The sequence below is a fragment of the Montipora capricornis genome, chromosome 6 (genome assembly GCF_036669925.1).
Source record: "Montipora capricornis isolate CH-2021 chromosome 6, ASM3666992v2, whole genome shotgun sequence".
Lineage (NCBI taxonomy): Eukaryota > Metazoa > Cnidaria > Anthozoa > Scleractinia > Acroporidae > Montipora > Montipora capricornis.
Genome location: NC_090888.1, coordinates 51,611,485 through 51,631,484, shown reverse-complemented (window position 1 = coordinate 51,631,484; position 20,000 = coordinate 51,611,485). Strand labels below are relative to the sequence as shown.

The 20,000-nt window shown below is 40.2% G+C and overlaps 2 protein-coding genes across 2 annotated transcripts in view; one reads left to right on the top strand and one right to left on the bottom strand.

The window, feature by feature from the left end:
- The first annotated feature begins 80 nt into the window (after positions 1-80).
- On the top strand, positions 81-1,538 carry LOC138054097 (uncharacterized). The gene has a single exon (XM_068900599.1). It carries the CDS (start codon positions 81-83, stop codon positions 1,536-1,538), a length of 1,458 nt encoding a protein of 485 aa, XP_068756700.1.
- An 8,462-nt stretch (positions 1,539-10,000) lies between these two features.
- LOC138052441 (alkaline phosphatase-like) overlaps positions 10,001-20,000 on the bottom strand; it is a 25,006-nt gene continuing 15,006 nt past the window's right edge. The window contains exons 3-8 of the mRNA XM_068898937.1: positions 16,080-16,325; positions 14,367-14,603; positions 12,645-12,785; positions 12,218-12,325; positions 11,333-11,623; positions 10,001-10,356 (exon numbers count right to left, since the gene is read on the bottom strand). Coding sequence (XP_068755038.1) covers positions 10,124-10,356; positions 11,333-11,623; positions 12,218-12,325; positions 12,645-12,785; positions 14,367-14,603; positions 16,080-16,325 — 1,256 coding nt within the window. The 3' untranslated portion in view covers positions 10,001-10,123. The remainder of the gene's footprint in view (positions 10,357-11,332; positions 11,624-12,217; positions 12,326-12,644; positions 12,786-14,366; positions 14,604-16,079; positions 16,326-20,000) is intronic.

Genomic DNA, 20,000 nt, shown 5'->3' with positions numbered 1-20,000 from the left:
GACCAATGTATCCCTTGCTCGGCCATGTTGCTTTTCCGCTCTTCCGTGTTGTGTGCTTCGTGGGCATTTTATTAGCTGGAATGGGGACTGAAGAACCTAGTTCTATGGCTGTGTTGGAGAACAAACTCAATGAAAAAATTCAGGATATTCACGAAGAACTCGACATCCGAATAAGGAAATCTGATGGTTTATTGTCATATTTGAAACAGACAATTGAAAATTACTCTTTAGAGCGAAAGTTCGCTCGCGTGGTAATTCAAGGGAGTGTTGGAAACAATTTGTATTTCCCCGAAATTCTTGAAGATGGTACTTACCGTGTTGAGATTGATATGCTATTTGAACAGGACTCATACAATGTAACTTTGCCCGGGTTTGTTGGAGAAAACCGTTATCCTCAAGTTGTGGTGGAAGTTGTTGCAGACGAAGGCGTTTCCTCTCAACAGTATGTGAAGCTGAAAGTGACCAGGTTGCCGGACGGTTTGAGAGACAAAGATAAAACGTATTTTTTAGAATTTGACGATGTAAGTGGAGAGTATTATCTAAAGAATAGTGAGTATTTGAACGATTTGCCATGCATTAAAGATGAAATTAAGGGTGGAATCTTGGGAGAGAAGGAGATCACCGCCGGAGATGTTTTTGCCAATTTTCAGGGAAGAAAACCATTTAGAGCCTTTAAAACTGAAAGAAAACAACTGATCATAGATGAAGAAACAATTAATTACCAGTTGCTCATGGACAAAGTTGCTGCCATTAAAGTGAAATGGCCAGGGGTCTCCATGGTCTGGGAGACTAGAGAAAGACTATGGCCCCCTCTTGAAGTATGCAAGGAAATTACACGTGGTGGCATCCATGTGATTCCAAAGTCAAGCCACAAAAGTGCTTCTACAACCCAGTGGAAGTACACGTTTGCCATAGCAGAACAGAGACTAGCCCACTTGTTTACTCCTATTCAAAGAGCATGTTATCTCATTCTGAAACAGCTGAAAAGAAAATACTTCAGCCAGGTCTCTCTCAATGAAGGTCAAATAATTATTACCTCTGGAATAAGCACACATCATTTGAAGACTGTGATGTTTTGGACAAGTGAGAGGACTGAGCCAAGTGAGTGGCAAACTGACCCTGGAAAATGTCTCTCCCTCCTTCTCCAAACCCTCGTTGATTTTCTCCAAGCTAAACATTGTCCAAATTACTTTGTTCCTGAAGTCAATCTCTTTGAACGACTGTGGATGGATGAGAGCAAGTTTCTATTTGTGAAGGATGATAACCAGCTAAGGGACTTAAGAATTCAAGGTGTTCTTGAACTTGTTCTTCAAGTACAGGTGCATCTTGAAGAATATTTAACAAGTGAGCTTTTGCAAACTGTTGATGAAGATCATGAAAGGGCAGAGTCAAATGCTAAATTTGCAGAAAATGATTTTTTTTCTGGTTTTAAATTTGAAATGGCGAAACAACTTGCTTCACTAGATTCTCTGTTCACTGATTTGCATGACTTACGTGAAAGTAAACAAGAAGAAAAAGCAAGGAAGGATGAATTATAGAAACACAGCAGGTGGAACAGTTGGCAGATTCTGCCAAGCCAATTACCATCTAAAAGTGGATTAATGGTAAATAAGGCATTGGTGAATGCCATGGACTCTGTTACACAAACTTTGACAAAACAGATGGACTTAAACCCACAAGTGAGACAATTAAAAATGGCATAGAAATGGGAACCCAATGATCTGCTAAATGAAATACAACTTAAAAATCGATCAAATGAAAAAATATTTTTAAATTGATCTATTATTAATATTAAATTATGTAATCTACATAATAAATATTTAGTAATTAAATGCAACATTTTACAAGCTTGCTGGAAATGTAACAACAGTGTGTATTTGCTGCAAATATGTGCTGATATAATAGGCTTTAGGACTTGCCGAAAAATTTACTCCATTCTAGAATAATGAATTGCAGGTCTTTCATCTTATGCTAAAAAAGTTAAGGTTTCGTGTTAGGGACTCGTCGTAAAGTACAGGGGTGGGGGGATGGTGAAAACAGGAAGTGGGTCACAATTATAAACTCCTTAAAAAGGGAGGTCATTTGCAAAATTCTGTATGGAAACTGGCTTGCTGTTATTCAAATACTTATTTTTAGTGCACAACTTTCTTGTGATGGTTGATTATTTTGTATCAGAAAGTCACTGATCAATGGATTGTTGTTTATAAAAGTCGCAATCTGTTCTAAGAAACTTTTTTGACTGGTGGCAGGTGGTGTCTGCACAGTAACACTATTCTATGGAATCTGCAATTATATCAGCACAGAAGAGCATTAGCATTACTGATCTGATCTGATCTGAAGCCTTTCTCATTCCATCTTGGAACATAGGCCACTGACAAAGTCCCTCCAGTCCCCTCTGTCCCTGGACAGGTAATGTAGCAATGTGCTACAGCTGAGTGGCAATGGTGAAGGCGAGACTCCGGCGCCTTAATAACCGGAACCCATGGCTAAGGGAAGGAACCCTGACAGAAAATACACTGGCCCTCCAGGTTATTGGGGGTTTAGCGTGGGGCTAACAACCCCACTGAGTAAAAAATGCTACTGTTACAGAAACACAGACGAAAAACATCCTTCACATACTTAGGCAGTGTTATTAACATTAGCTGTACTGCTCTGGGGTTAATCTGGATGTTCTGTTTTATTGAAACATTGATTTACACCAAGGGATTCAAGAGGTGAACTATGTGATCTGAGGTGGGCTCCCTGTGGAGTAGAATATCATACCCTGAGTTATGGCCATTCTGATGGTGTCCAGTCCTTCTCCTTCCTCAGAATATGCCCAATCCATTTTTACATCTCTGCATCCTCTTGTGCTGTTATTGCCCATTAAGTCCCTCGTTTCTGACAACAGTTCATACAGTTAGACCAAACTGAAAGATGCCAAGTATTTGCTAGAGTCTTCTATTTACAATAGTTTGTTAAGTCTTTATCTTGGAGAGCAGAGGTTGTGTTGAGTTCCAGGTTTCCAACCCATATCGGAGTACCGATTTGAAAACTTAAAAATATCCTCAACTTTGTCCTTAGGGAAAATAACTGTGTTAAAACCTCAACATCCCTTTCCTCCTTTAAAAGGAACTATTTAAATATGGCTTTCTCCAAGTTCAAAGACAATTTTATATACTGACTCGTACATAATTACTTCTCATATAAATATTTTATTGTTATATATTTTTATCCTACATTAGTATTGGATTATTATTGTCATCTCTGTTATTTATTTATTTTTTTTAGCAGGGCCCAGATGAAAATTATTCTGTGTAATTCTGGTTTACCCTGTCTAAATTGAGTGTTGTTGTTGTTGTTGCTCCTCCTCAATAGCATTCATTTGAATGGTCTTCACAAACTCAAAAGTTTAAGCGAAATCCGACATGGCCTAAGATTTGACTCTGGGACTATAAGGGTTGCAAAATGGGTAATTGATGACTACATGCAGTATGTTATAGTCAAAACATAGCCAGTAGGATAATGTTTTATTATTACAATACAGTAATGTCTAACACAGTTCAAAATGACAACAGTAATGTACAAAAATTTTAGCATTTATTTAAGTTTCTTTTATTCTCTTGCCCTTTCAGGGTTGTACTAATGCATACAATTTTAATATAATAATTTTGGTTTTCTGTTAAGTTTAATAATAATTTAATATTTTGTCGGAGCATTCAGGAAATTAGGGTCCTTGCACTATTTCGCCAAAAAATAAACAACAACTACAATGTTTAAAGTAGAGGTCGTTTTTTACCATTTCAGACCACGTGATGCTCCCTTCACGTGAATTAGTTTGAATTTGAAAGAAATAATTCTCAAGAGTAACATGACATGCTCAATTCAATGGGCTCCTCCGAGTCCATTTTTAACGGGCCTAAGTTTGAGTCTAACGTAATAGCAGTTCGTTTGTCCGCTTGCTAGTTTTATGAGAATTTCCGTGATTTGTTATATTATTTCTTCGTCGCTGTAATTTTTGCGCCTGTATATCTTCACCTCGTCATATATTCTATTAAATTACGTTGTTGTTAACGTGCTTTCTGTTTCTTCATGTTTACTGGGGTTTTTACCCCATTATTGCGTTTTCTGGCCTTCCTGAGGTCGGCCTTTTTTGTAGCTCAGTATGTTTGTGGTCTTGGTGATTACTGTCTGCCACGGTGGCCATGTGTGCTCCTAGTTTCGGTGATTATTTATTCCCTCGGTAGGTGCGTATGCTTCTATTTTCGGTGACCTGTGTGTGCCTGATGCACTTTAGTGGCCGTGTAAGTCTGTAGTCTTGTTTATTCTTGTGCGCCTCGATGTCTGTGTGTGCCTCTCGTCTCTTGGATTTATGTATCCTTAAGTGGCCGTTTGTATTCTCCGTACCCGATGCGTTGTTTTGGTGTCCGCGTATGACTTAAGTTTCGTTTGATACTGTGTACCTCGGTGTCAGCTTGTGTTGCGTAGTTTCATACTATTCCTACCGTCTTTGACTAGGTCGCGAACCGCGGGATCATTTTTGGTATATCTCGTTTTTGTGGGCTCCGGCCCGATTTTCCGATTACGGTTCATCTTTTTTTTCCGTTTTTGTCTTCCAGTAGACGTTTGTTCCAGTCCCATGTGGTCCGGGCTCACTCACTTTCAAGACCCTCCTTGCGTCTTTTGGCAAACTGGTTACCCGAAGTGGTCCTTGGCTCCAGAGCAGATTGTTCAACAGCCACGTACCTCAGTTAGATGGTGGCGTTCTTGGGCCTCTAGGTTCCCTGAGATCAGCGTCTTGTCAGCAACCCCGGCTTACGGGTCTCTCTATTTACTCAGCGTCCTTCAAGCTTCTACCTCCCCGGCTCCGGTCCAGATAACCTTGTATAGCATTCTGTGGGCACATGACCTTGCTGGTTTCCAGTCTCCAACGAGCCACACGGTTCTACAAAAAGTTTTGGAATTTGCTTGAATGAGATTATCGCATCAGAAATCCGAGGAGTCGCCGATGACTACAGAAATTATCCTTAAGTTTTTCCAGAGCCTGCATGGTTCTTTGGTCGATACGAGGTTTATGGACACGGCACTCCTTGGTTATGCAGGGTTCTTGAGGTTTGATACACTTTCAAACCTAAGACTCAAGGGTGTAATTCCACAACCGGCCCATGATACTTTGAGCTATTTATTGAAAGCAGAAAGACCAATCAGTATCGTGAAGATGCCGTTGTACCAGTTGTCAAAACCGGTGCCGATCTTTGTCGTTGGCAACCCAAGCTCATTCTTCCTACATCTCTTAATGGTGGCGATGACTTCCTGTTTGGGAATATACAAACTAAATTCGGAACCCAGTTTGTCCGCGTCGGTTAGATTTCATACACTATATGTTGCGAAGTTTCATCAAAAAAGTTTGTTGACTTTGGCCTAGATCCTAAATCCTTTTCCTGGCACAACTTTAGAAGTGGCGGCGCGTCTTCAACGCCTAATGGCGGTATTTCTGATAGAATGTTTAAGAGACACGGGAGATGGCGTTCGGAAAACGTTAAAGGTGGTTATGTCGTGATGCGTTCTCGGTCTGAGAAGTGAAGAGTGAGGCCGAATCGTTTAGCCGTTCAAGGGTGGGGAGGAGAAGACAATCGTTCCAATGGTCTGGGGACAACTATTGCTGATATCAGTTTACGAGGGATTCTCCCCGGCAGGTAAGTACTAACCCTCCGGGAGAATATTATTTCTTTTTGTCATTTTTTTTTTCATTTACATAGGGGGACGTATTGATCATGGCCATCACGCTGGCAGGGCCGTCAGAGCCCTGCACGACACAGTGGCTATGAGCAAAGCATTGGCCAAGGCGGTATCAATAACTGATAAAGGTAAATAATCCAATCCCTTCATCCCTCTTCATGAGCTATCCAATATTAAATTTGATAATACGTTCATTCTCTTTATAAGTACTTGTGCAGAAGAACTAGGTTTTACAGGCAAAAGTAAGTAGATAGATACAACAACAAGAACAAGCATTGTTTGCCCCATATCGGCTTGATCTTACAGTATTTGTCTTGAAAAGGTAGTTGATTACAATAAAAAGGAGGGGGCTGGCTGCCCAGGGGCGTAGCCAGGTAGGAGAGGGGATTCTGGGATGCCCGTGACCTTCCTTTGTGACAGTCAACCATATAATACAAATATATCTGTGAGACTGGAACAGAGTAATTTGCGTCACCTAAGACTTGCTTCACCTGTGCAGCTAAGTTTGTAGGCTTTCCCATCTCCCCGCACTCACTGCTCTTCCGAAAAATTAGCCACCTGCGCCACTGCGGCGCCCAAAATTACTGACTTATGGATGGGCAGAGTACGTTAGCAGGTAAAGTAATCAGTCAGTCCATCCTCCATCAATCAATCATTATCCACCATACATAAATAAATCAACGAATTCATCAATTAACCAGCCCGTCAATCAAACAATTAGAGAAGGAAGGAAGGAATAGACCTAATCGGCTAAGTCAATTTTGTACTCAATTCAAACCCTTTGGTAATAAAACGTTTTTTTCCGGGTATTTCCATATCATTTAAATGTGAATGCTCCATTATAATGCAAATGAAATACGGTACAATTTTGAGTTAGCAGATTTGGTCTATCAATCAAACGATCGATCTTTATCTTTCTCAGATGAAACTCTGATAACGGTAACGGCAGATCACTCTCACGTCTTTACCATCGGCACATACCCAAAGCGCGGAAATCCAATATTTAACACGGTGCTTGGATTAGACGGTAAGCTGGAAGTGGGGACCGATAACATGACATACACCAATCTTGGTTACACTAACGGAGAAGGAGCCGTTGATGGAGCGCGCCAGGACCTCAGAGGGGTCAACACAACATATAAGGACTATAGGCAACAGGCAACCGTTCCACTAGACTCCGAGACGCACGGAACTGAAGATGTTGGTTTGTGAGTCGACCGATATAATAAACATCGCCGTAATTTTTGCAACCCTTTAACTATATCCTAACTTACTACAGCGCGCTCGTGGTGTGTACGGTTTGCCCAACGCAACAAACGGTTCCCGTTTGTCAACCAAAGTTTAGCCCTGTTGGACGTTCGAAGTTATTGCCTGGATGGGTAACCGTGCGGGAATGCCCCGGCAGTACACTCTAGGGAGCCACTCTGGCGCATTGGTCAATGAAGCATCCCTCTGACCATTGTGATAGCATGTGGGCTGAGTTGCAGTCGATCTCATATTTACCCGAGGGTTTTTCTCCGAGTTCTCCGGTTTTTCTCCCGGGTCAAAATCGACTCGCATCTAATTACATCTGAATGGCTGTAGGGTGCTGTGCTCCGACGTCGGAGATATTGATCTGTATAGGAGATAACTCTCTTAGAGAGACTACTGCTTGAATTGTCCCGATTTCTTTCATTCATCAGTCCTTTTACCAGGAACAACAGAGTATGAAGGGATCAACTCAATTTGTTCGCCTTATTTGTTCCCGGCAAGAGAGCATGAAGGTAAGGGAGGTAATCCCTAATATTGGTCCTATTCCCATCGTAATCCCTCTTAAGTTATTTTTAGATCACCTCGAGATCCGGCATTCCCAAGAGGGTTAACTGATAGCCAATCATATGACCCCATTTTTACCAATCATTACGTGGGAATTCGCTCAGCTGTCAACATTGGAAAAAATGGGGACATATGATTGGCTACCAGTTAACCCTCGTGGGAATACCGGATCTCGCGGGAGATCTAAAAATAACTTAAGAGGGATTACGATGGAAATAGGACCAATATGAGGGATTACCTCCCTTACCTTCATACTCTCTTGCCGGGAACAAATAAGGCGAACAAATTGAGTTGATCCCAATTGAGTGGCTTCGTACCTCAGTTGGTAGAGCATTGCACCGGCTTCGCAGAAGTAATAGGTTCGAATCCCGTTGAAACCGCGAGACATTTTTCAGTTGTTTATAAAAGACAATTTCTTAAATTGTCCAGATAAGTGTGAGGTTCACTTCTAACTCTTACACTTCTCTATGTCTGGAAGTTTGATTCCGACACGGTAGATGAGTTATTAGCGTTGCTGCTGGAAAAAAACAAATTTTACAGTGTATTAGGTTATGTATAGGCGTTTGCCACAAAGCAGTTATCAGCTTTCTTATAAGTAGTATTACGTTGATTATAGCAGGAAAATTCTTGACTGCCATCAGGAAAGATTTCCCTCTCTTTTGAGGTATCCGAGCATTTTAAGTACTGCATCCCTTGAAGTACTCCAATTCATGATTATTGGAAACCGGGATATCGTTCACATGGCACTACGTCAGGCTAAGAGTTCAACTCATTCTAAGTTAGGTCCGCATTGCAAAAATCACTTGACTCTGAAGATAACTTCCGGTCAGGTTGTCGAAACGTCAGTCAATGTCGCCTTAAACAATCCTTCTCAGGACTACACTCACCCGGACGATCGTGCTTTAATTTTGCTTAATTATGAATTCATATTTCATCGTTTATATTCCCTAGGTCTTTTCGCAGACGGACCTGGTTCTTTGAACAGCAGTACGTCTTTCACGTGATGGATTACGCACTATGCCTTAGCAGTAGCAAGCAAAAAACATGGGAGAAGCATGTGAAAAGAGGAGGAACTGTCAAAAGTGCAGCACGCATCTCCTCTCCTTTTTCCGTCCTCATAATTTTGGTGACAGCTTTTTTGAAAGCCTTGATTTCGAGGCGATAAGAGTGAATAAAAATGCTAGGTCGTCTTCAATCGGAGATAATCGCATTCAATATAAATTTATTGAGTGTGACTAAACTTAACTGCTTTAAGGATGACAAGAATAGCTTGGTGTTCCTTTTTTGTGGAATGTAACACATTGTGATATTGCAACTTAGTGCATCCTACGTCATTTAGAGCTTAACTCAGTGATTTGTTTTTGTTCGAGAAAAGAAGAAAGAAAACTGCGTGCCTCTTTGTAATACTATTTCATTTGCTTACAGGAAATTAGCTGGTACACAAGCACACTCTTGTCATAGGCTACTCGGAAAAGCGTCCAAGTCCATGACTTTCCAAGCACTTCTTTGAATGCTATACCAGTGGGATACGGGAGAATCACGGGACGTTGGACATAAATTAAGTCCAGTGTTAAATTTTTTCGAATACCACATGCAGACTAGTAGTTATATAAGTCACAGCTTGGGTGGCCCAAGCTCATTTTGCTTGAAAACAAATTTTCCGTAAATAAAAGTGTGGTACTTTAACCAATATATTTTAAAGTTAACTATGTGTTAAAGTTCGCACTATAAAAAGCTTGATTTTATTGTAAAAGTGTGTTTTTTCTTTCTGTGCGGTTATTTGCCTAATCTAACGCTTTTGAAATAGGTTTCGGTGAAAGCAGAATATTACCAAGAGAGAATGAGGGGACAGAGAAGGAGGCTCCCGCTCCAGCCCTTGGGATATGTTATGTCCACGAAAGTTATTTTTAGACGAGCGGAAGTCTTCCGAGACGTCCGCATGCAGGCCAACCTCGATCCGATGTTTGAAAGAAAATATATATTCATCAGCCTTCACGTGCGCCATCATTTTCTCTTTTCACTAAGAACCTGAGAGCGAGGCAAGACTGCATGCGGACGTCTTCTCAGGCCAGAGCGATCCTTCCACCCTTAATAACCAAAAATCAAGAAGTCAGAATACACGGGATAAAATGTGTTGCGTTTTGATTGGCTCGTTGACATTTGCTAAAGCATGAGTCCATGATTCGGAGCATATAACTTCATTTTTATTTGGGGAACGGCGTTTTTATGGTCGAGTTATACTTTTAGATTGATTTTCCCGCGAAACCAGACCTTTCCAGCCAATCATAAGTTTTGCATGAGAAATGGTTACCCGTGGGATTGAGAATAGTCACTCGTGCAAGCCAAATCTTATTTAAGAACTCGTCTAAAAATACCTTGATCTGTGACCGAAAAATGCCGTTTCATAGACCTACAATAGTATTGTAGTTGCAGGCGGCTGGTTATGGGCTACTAAGTTAGTTTGGCCTTTGTTAATTTTTAGACTTGGTAGTATACTTTTTAATTCCCAAAATTATCACTTCTATACAAACAAAACAACTATTTGACTACATGCAACAAAAAGAACTTGCACAGTAAATCAAAAGGAAAATTAAACCTTAAAGACTGTAAAGGAAAGCATCAACAATGCACATAAGATAGTCAGCGCTGCCTGGTTTGTACTGCAGGAGCTTTTCACGGCTGGGCCTCCGCGAGTGACGTGCTTATTGCATAATCCTTTCTTGCTGTCGCTCAAACACATTGCGTGATCCATGACGTGGAAAATATACTGCTGTTCCACAACACCGTGAAATAAATAGGCCCCAGGACCGTCCGCGTATATGCCTATATTTCATGGACGGAACAAAGATATAGCATGGTTTAGATGAACTATGATCAGAGAAAGAACTGAGGATGAAGCGGGACAGCACTGACCCATTCATCCCATCCCCTCATGATAATTTTAAAAGTCTATTTAAGGCTTTGCGCTACACTGTGAAACGCTAACCAGTCAGATGTTATCCTTAAGACAACTGTGCATTTTGACCACGTTTTTCTTCGGGGAAGGCCCATGTATGGTTAATGCATTCTTTCGCCTCATCCTCACTTATATACACTCATGACACCGCTATTACAATTGTCGTCAGGATTGGTTCAGAAAATAATGTGACACCAGTATATAAGAAACAGAAACAGAGCCGGACTCTGCTAACCATAACAATGAGCACAATGAAGACAGCGTCCTGCATCGATCTGTTAAAAATGGAGATGTCAAAGACGAATTGGATGGTATCTCAAAGTTAATTGAAAGTAATCGCGGAAACCGAACAAGAGAAAGGTTAGATTTTTCCCTGCCTACTTTTTCTACCCACCGTTTGATTGACCTTGTATTTGAATAACAAAAATAAATAAATAAATAAATAAATAAATAAAAATAAATAAATAATAATAATAATAATAATAACAATAATAACCGGTTTTCTTGAAACTGCAAGGTTTTTTACCCGAGTGGTGTCTTAGTTGTGACTACTTGTATACTGTTCTCTGTGCCTTTAAATATTCGGCTCCTAGTACGTTCGAACTGCAAAGAAGTTGTTTTATCAGAGCGCGACCAAGATCGTGACACAAAGAAGGACCAAGCGTTGTCTATAAGTTTCTCTCAATCTGATTGGTTTATTTCCCAAAATGACGCGGGCAGCGTTGTCTAGACTCTTAGGGACGACGGCAAATTAACCAATCAAATTGCGAGATTACAAGTAATTGTGGTAAAAATAAATTTTGGAAATTATTATACCCCTTTTCTATTTTATACTATACATACCTACGTCATCTCCCCCGTGCGTTTCGGAACCGAGCCATACCGCAGCCTGCTGCAAGTAATCTTTAGTCCCCGTGTCCACCCCGGTGAGGTTTTGCCGAGTGCCATTTATCCGCTTTCCTCCAGGTCCGTTCGTATATCCGAGAACTGTGTAAGGCATGCCGTCTTTCGCAGTTTCAGGCTCGTTTGTTTCCGGTGGAACTGCTACGCCAAAGATCGGGTTTCCGCGTCCGGGGTAACCAGCCATGGCGAATACATGTGAGTGGTCAGCGGTTACTATCAATAGGGTGTCATCTGTTTTAAAATGTCAATTAAACACAAAAACGTAAAACTAAGTAACAGCCATTAAAAAATAAAGACTTGGAATGATAAATTACAATTTGCAAATCTGATATTTTTGGGAGAGTTGGAATGACAACCAGGTGGTTCACGCCAATCTATTCAAAGTATTTTTTATGCACACCGTCGCCTTCTTATCAAATCGCGCCTTAACCAAGTAGGTATATATCTTTAATTGATGAAAAGGAACGGGGTCCAAGATGGTCAAGAAAAAGACCATTTTCGAGTTATCTGCCTTAAGAAAAATGATTTTTCGTCGATGCAATGCCTATTTCCTCTAAAAGAGAAACTATTTTTTTATCGTTTTTGCATCAGGAATTTGACTGAGTCAGTCTCGTTTTGTAAAGTGAGCAACATTAACATTCAGTTGGAACAACGCCTTTTCTTGTTAATCAGCCATTTCTCGACTCCAACGTTGATCAAGAACTTCCACAAAACAGAAGAGCGCAGAGGTCGAGTGTAGGAAGGAGTCCTTCAAAACTCAGACAAACGCCAGAACTCGCAGTATTCTAAGAATTCTTTATACAGACATATTACTCATTAACTTACCTCGATTTGTCATATCTATGGCTGTGGCACACGCCTTTGCCATGGCAATCGCTTCATTCAAAGCACGCACTGCCTTCCCTGCGTGGTGGCCGTGATCAATTCGCCCGCCTGAGAACGAACAAGGTAGGTATATAAAGCACAGGGTCCAAGATGATCAAGAAAAAGACCATTTTCCAGTTACCTTCTGCCTAGCTTTCAAAGAGAAACTCTAAGACTGTTTAAGGGAAACATGATTAGGAGCTAGCACCTTCTCCATACTTGAGTCATAGTAACTGTTTTTAAGTGTTGTGAATTCTACCTATACGCAAAGGTAAACTCGCTTTATACTCGCAAACCAACTGAAAACCACTATATATTCTTGTCACACGGAGGCCAAGTTGAGGCCACCAAATTAAAACCTCCGTGCGTGTAAAGGCCAAACATTCACCTTCGACCAACAAGAAATATCCCTTTGGGTTTTTCTTCAGAATGTTGATGGCCTTCTCTGTCATCTCTGCAATGGATGGCTCTCCAGGTTCACCTTCGGCCCTGTCTACTTCATATTCCATATGGCTTGGTTCAAACAAACCTAAGAAAAATAATTATACAAAAGGTAAAATAAGCATCATACCTCCATAACACTACCAGTCGAAGGTTTGAGTCCCGCTTGGGACACTTTAGGCTCGTTGCCAAGAAATGACCTTGTCATCTTTCCCAGGACACATCACACCATTCACCATCAATAGTTGAACTGTGAATTAAAAGAAACTTTCGGGGCTACATTAAGGAGGCTCGAACCAGTTTCAACGCTTCCAAGTGACGCTCGTATTAGAAGGAACAGCACCACAACGTTGTATCATGTATTGACAATATTGTGGTACCAAATGAAACAAGAATTATTGCTGAACAAGAAAAAGTCATTATTGTGACGTAATATGTCGCCGTGGCAACTGGAAAGCCCTGTAAAAACACCCTTTATTTTGTCTTTAGTTTCTTATATCTCAAAAACGAACTCGGTGATCCCCATTTTTTATTTTTGAAAAGTAATTAGAAGGACAACATAGAACTTTCTGCAAAGTTTAAAAATATTATGTCCAGCGGATTCAGAGCCACCTTAATTTTGTGATTTCTTTCGACAGAATTCTTTTAAACTTTCCTGAAAGTTTCATCGTGGCCTTCTAATCACTTTTTAGCAATAAAAAAGGGCGGCGAGTTCCTTATTGAGATATGAGCAACTAAATCCAAAATGTAGGGTTTTTTTGCTGGGCTATCCCGTTGCCAAGGTAACTTATGACATCACAAAAATGATCACATCTTGTTTGGAAATGATCAGTGTTTTACATGGTACCAGAACATTGCTGTTACGTGATACAGTGTTATAGCGTCATTCGATCTAAACAGAGAGTCTTCTAAGTGTTGAACGCCTTTCGAGCCTCCCTAATTGGTGAATTTCGTCTCTGTATAAAGCCGCACGCATGTCGAATTTGTCTCAAGCTATTCAAAACCGTAACCGCATTATTCACAGTCAAGTCAGATCATCATTTTAAACAAAATAAGACAAATGTCCACCGCCTGTTCAGCATTCGATGGCGAGGGAACTCTTCATTTTTTACAGTTCAGTAAAAAAGGTTGTCTTTGAGACAGGTTTTCACAAACAACATTCCCAAATAAGAGATGAAAATAGCTAATGCAGTAATTCGACATATATTTTGCTCTTTTAGCCTCTTCAGTCGTCCGCCATTTTTACATCATCTAATATTTATCTCAATGCGTCTAGTGTGCAAAAAGGCAATACTGTATGTCGAATATTCTTGTCGATCAGTTCTAACGAATTCTTGGCCTCGGTGACCAGAATTTCTCAGAAATTATCATGCACTGTTAGGAAGAAACAAAAGCTTATGAAGTAAGAGAGAGAGTCCCCCATATTTGGCCATATTTCGATAAAAATTACTTGAAATCTATTATTACTTCCTTGTAATAGTGCGCGGTTATTTCAAAGACGACACCTCATCGGTCAGTTGGTGTGAAAGTGGAACGCACGGTCGTGGTGACAAAAGAAAAGAAAAATCCTCTCAGCACGGGCGCGATCTAATAATAGATTTTAAATAATCATCATCGGCCACAGGGAATCACTCTGTTCCATCATATTCTCTTGGAAGAAATCACCAACCCATCACTTTTTCAGTCTTCTCTGGGTCAATCTCATCAAATTGTTTCTTGTTCCAAACGTAAACCGAATTAGGGTACTTAGCGACCCACTCTTGAATCAAATTTCGTCCATCCTCTCTGCCGCCCTTTTTGTCTGGATATTCAGGGTCAGTCACTTTGTTTGGCATAAACTTTTCTCTGCCGCCAGCAAAAATGACGTCTATTCCATTACCATGCGGATACTCAATAAGTTGAGTAGCTGTTAAAAAAACAACAGCAACAAAGTGGGTTTTAATTGATGGGAGGGATAAAACTAGGAAAGGATCATTAAGGCCGCCTACGGACGACTTGCAACGCTTTCCCATGCAGGGCTTTTGCTGGTGTTGTCACGTGGCTCATATAAGTTACATTAAAATAACAGTAATATCAGCTACTAGAATGTCCCTTTAGACTACACCAAAAGAAATTATCAAAGACTTAAATCAATTGCTTTTTAAATTTTTATGGAATGTAGTTGATAAAGTAACAGGACTTTCTGTTAAAGCTTTCTAGTACAAGATTTACCAATACTTAACTATATAAAATAGCTTTTGTAACAGATGATAGATGCTCCTTCTACAAACGTGAGCCTGAATCTTTGAGTCGTCTCTTTTTCCTTTTTTCGCAAACACGCAATTTTTGGAAGAATTTTGAACTATTTATTCTCGCTTTATCAAAGGACTTTATATTCTCTCTTTGGAACAAGTCATACTCGGCATAATTACTTCAAAATGCCCCTTACTCTTCAACTAAAATCCACATATGGGACTGCAGAAGAACTCAAACTCTGCCTTATATTTTTCAAGGCTAAGGTTAAAATTCAATGTGAAGTAGAAAAATATGTATAGGGCCAGGAAGTTAGGGATGGAAGCTACACTCTGAGTAACCATTCTGCATTATTTTCACTATGTAATATTCATCACAGTTTGGTTTTCGCAGTTAAGTTCTTAGTTATCTTGTAATTAACCCTAACTTATCTTTGCTCTGTTGTAATGCATTGTACTGTATTGTATTGTATTGTATTGTATTGTAATATTAAAGTAGCTATTTGAAGTATATAAAAAAATCAAAACTAAGAAATAAAAACCTACTAGATTGTCATTTTAAAATGCAAGACCTTTCCTACCCCGCAAACATGGAAATTGGATGGACTGACATGAAAAATGGTTACAAGGGAGGATAAAGAACACTAAGATTAAATTTAGAATTTTATGAAAAACCTTTCGAAGAGGTGCAGATGGGTGTAGCATTGAGGGTTCCACTACGGTGATTGACTTCATCTCTTAAGTGAGGAAAAAACGAACAGCCGTGTTTTATATATCGGGTTTAAAAACACTTGGCGTAGCCGAGTGTTTTTAGACCCGAGAAACACGTGCTGGGCATTTTTTGAACGGCTTCAAAAATATTCCACAAAAAGCGTGTCCCTCGGGAGTTCAAACAAAAGTTCGAAATGTTAGGGAAGATATTACCATGCAAGAAAAACAAGGCGGGCCTCATTACTATTCTTTATGCGCGCTACGTTTATCGATGTTTTGATAGGCTTTTATGCTCATAAATAATTAAATAAGTTTTAAAAACGCCATTAAAAATGAAAGTTTCCATCGCATTTAAGGAACATCTGCGAAGTGTTTGAAATCTTCCTCTTTGAGAACTAACTAGAATACTGTTAATAACCTTGCCTATTCACATACATTACCTATGTCTTTGCAGTTACTAGGGTCATCCTTGGCGTTGGTTCTTAGATCCTTGTCACTTTCCCAGTTCCTGTCAGCGGAGTGAGCGTACAGAGCAGCTGGAGTGGCGTGCGTAGCTCGGGCGGTTGATATAAAGCCCGTGGACATCCCAGCTTTCTCTGCCAGCGTGAGTATCGAAATAACCTTATTGCGTTCATTCAAACTTGAGCAGTAACTTCGTTTGACGGTTTCATCAACGCCAATCACACCTTTTGAAGATAGATAGAGCACAGCTATACGACTTTAAGAAAACGAAGCAACGGGTGCAAAGCCCCTTTGAGCATGCGTAGACTGTTATGGGCACCGGGGTTCTACCAGCCATACAACAATTGAAATGACCGCTCCTGGGATATGTACAAGAGGAAACCCAACTCTCCTGCAGTGCATTCAAGTGCTCCCTTAATTGTCTCAATTAGAATGGTGATAATTTTAAATACTAAGACTTTCTAGTCTTTCGGATAACACTAGAGCCCATGCACAGTTCGAAAAGAAAAGGGCTCCCTCCGTGACCCCTCATCCAGTTATTTGATTTGCTTGCTTAGAAAACACAAGCTCCGCCCATCTTCCTATTCCACACAATTCTGAGAAAGATCCAAAGTTGACCGAAGTCAACAGGGAAGGTAAATACTATTCAGGGCAGGATAGCAATACTGATGCCAAGTGAGACCAAGAGATCTCTTTCGCAATTTTTCTTATAATTAAAAATATACAGAAGCACATTGAAATATATTAAAGACCTTAATTAACAATGAATAATTTTAGGAAACATCAAAGGCTATTATAGTCTGGGAGCAGATTTAATGTCATAATATAAAGTTCCGTATGCATTTCGTACTGAAAGCAAGCCATCACCAGTCTAGAAGTGTTCATTGGGGCCTTGTAGACAAGAAAAATGTTAGCGGCAAGTTTGTAACTCGCTAAAACGAGATTTACGGGGATTTTAAAATGTGACGTATGGATCCCAGCATTGGAAACGAGGATGAAGTATAAACACAGGTAACCCAGGCTCACTGTGTGCGTCACGTAGGTATTAAAATATAGAGAACATGTGAGGCAAAGTTTAGGTCTGAAAATTTGCTAGAAAATGGTAATAAAAATCGATAAAACTTACCATGTGGTGAGCTGTTGTTGTCTTTAATACGTACACGAAGTTTCGGGGAAAATGGTCCCCGTTCATCTTCCTTCATAATATAGTGACAAGGTAGGAGACGGAAGCCAGCGTCGCGACTCCGTTCGACCCAAAACAAGCACGATTTTTTCCGCGAAAATCAAATCCAGTCGCTAAATAAACACGCCAGGTTCGTGGAATAGGAGATTCTCTAAACCATGAATCCACTGAAGCATCTCCAGGTAGCAACACGGAGCCACCAGACTCCGTAAAACTTGTAAGTTAACCTGCTAAAATGGCGGCCAGAAAGCGTGGTACTCACGAAGTGCCCAATTCAAAATGGCACTGAACTCTGAACGCCTGGTGACGAGTATAATAAGTTTTGGAGGGAGGGGAGTCCCAAACAAAACTCTCTGAGCAATTTGGGACTCCCCTCCCTCGAGGGAGACTTATTATACTCGTCACCAGGCGTCCAGAGTTCAGTGCCATTTTGAATTGGGCACTTCGTGAGTACCACGCTTTCTGGCCGCCATTTTAGCAGGTTAACTTACAAGTTTTACGGAGTCTGGTGGCTCCGCGTTGCTACCTGGAGATGCTTCAGTGGATTCATGGTTTATAGAAATTCCTATTCCACGAACCTGGCGTGTTTATTTAGCGACTGGATTTGATTTTCGCGGAAAAAATCGTGCTTGTTTTGGGTCGATCGGAGTCCCGACGCTGGCTTCCGTCTCCTACCTTGTCACTATATTATGAAGGAAAGTGAACGGGGACCATTTTCCCCGAAACTTCGTGTAAGTATTAAAGACAACAACAGCTCACCACATGATAAGTTTTATCGATTTTTATTACCATTTTCTAGCAAATTTTCAGACCTAAACTTCGCCTCATATGTTCTCTATATTTTAATACCTACGTGACGCACACAGTGAGCCTGGGTTACCTGTGGTATAAAACCCCTTATAACGTCCACAAATGTACACCAATTATCACCAAACTTGGATACATTGTAATAATCTCTGATCGTAATACCTAGTTATAGTTTGTATGGTCATGTGACCTTGTAAACATGAAAACGAGGCTGTAATGCTAAACTCATTATAACATTCCCAGTTATGCATTAAACTTATCTACAATATAGTTATAGATACCCTTAACAGTTCATGTCAGTTTGTGAAGGTCGTAGAGGTCACATGACGTCACGGGCGTGGAAGCAAGGTTCGTAAGAGGACGTCTGCTAGCTACACCAAGATTATAGCCAATCTAATTCGTGTTAATACAAATTAGGATTATTGCACTAGAAAGGAAATTGCATCTGATAACTCGACAGCTACTCGTGTTAGACGTACAAAGTTTATTTCTCCAATTATCTCTTTGATAAGAGTGAAACTCAATGGCCTTCTTTTGAACCTCTGCGGGAATTCACTAACATGACCAAGCCTTTAATCATTTTACACTGATTAACATCAGTGTCCTTCTAAAACAGTAAAAGCTATACTAGAATTTTTAAATAATAAAGCTTAAGTAAATAAATGAATAATTAAAATAGAATATATGCAAAGAAGAACGTCTACATTGATACGGGAATGGAGGCTTTAAATTCTCTTAGCGATTTAGGAATTACAGATATAGGTTAATTGTTCCAAGTCCTTATGGCACTCTAGGATAAAAAGGGAATTTATACGTATCATTTGATGTACCAAGTTGGTGAAATGGTGCACAGTTGCGACAGCGTGCAGCTCTTGTATTTCGAGATACCTTAGCTGGTAGAGAGATCATAGCAAAATCCCATTTATATATCTTATAAAACATACACATTTGGTTGAAAAATCTGTAGTGTCGTGGTTCCAATGAGTCCCAACCCAGCGCATCAATCATTGGGGAGGCATTTCTACTGAACGGGAATAATCATTGACGGACAAATCTATAGCCGCACGACGTCGCACAATCTCTATCTTATCGATATTTCATTGCGAGTAGGGATTCCACACATTAGAGTGTTAGAATACTCCAATTTAGGGCGTATAAGGGTAAGATATGTGTTACTCTTGACCTCCGGAGATCAGCCAGATAAGATTCGTCTGAGGAGACAGAGCGTTGAGTTCGCCTTCTTGTCAACTGATATTATCACAATGTTGGTTCCAGGATAGATCGTCACTGAGTAATATGCAAGCCTAAATAGATTGTAGAAGGCACTTTTGAAATACGCTTGCCATTCAAAAAATGCTTTAAGTCAACAGGGACTTTTTTTACGATTTATCCCAAGATGAAAGCACTTAGGGGCACCCAACGAGAATATAGTTCGCCACTTAAACATAGCATTGTCAAACGTATTTTAGTATTTTAAGGGTAGAGAAAGGCACATTTTTATCCCCTAAAAATCTTTGATATGTTCGGATTTCCTAGCTGAAAATCTAGTGATCCGAACATTATAGGGATTAAAACTTACTTTTTCGAAATTTTCAGGCTGAAAAAAGGCTCCCGAAAATTCTAGGTGACCTTGTTAGGGTAAAAATCCGTTAAAAATGAGCAATTATACCATTTTTCAGATGTTCGAAAGTCCTAGGAGAGGCAGGCAAGCAAGAAATTTTACAACAAATGTTCCGAAAATTCTAGATCTCAAATCGTCTTCCGAACAGATATTTTCCGAAAATTGACGTTGGGTGCCCCTGGGCACTCGGAGACATTAAAGGTACGTTGCCAGGTCTTCGACCAGAGGGAGAGGCAATGCAGATCTTCCTGGAGAGCTTGGCAGTCCTGCAAGGTAAGTACCTCTCTG

What these genes read in the sequence shown, in the direction of transcription:
- LOC138054097 (XM_068900599.1), top strand. Translation starts at nt 81, where the DNA reads ATGGGGACTGAAGAACCTAGTTCTATGGCTGTGTTGGAGAACAAACTC.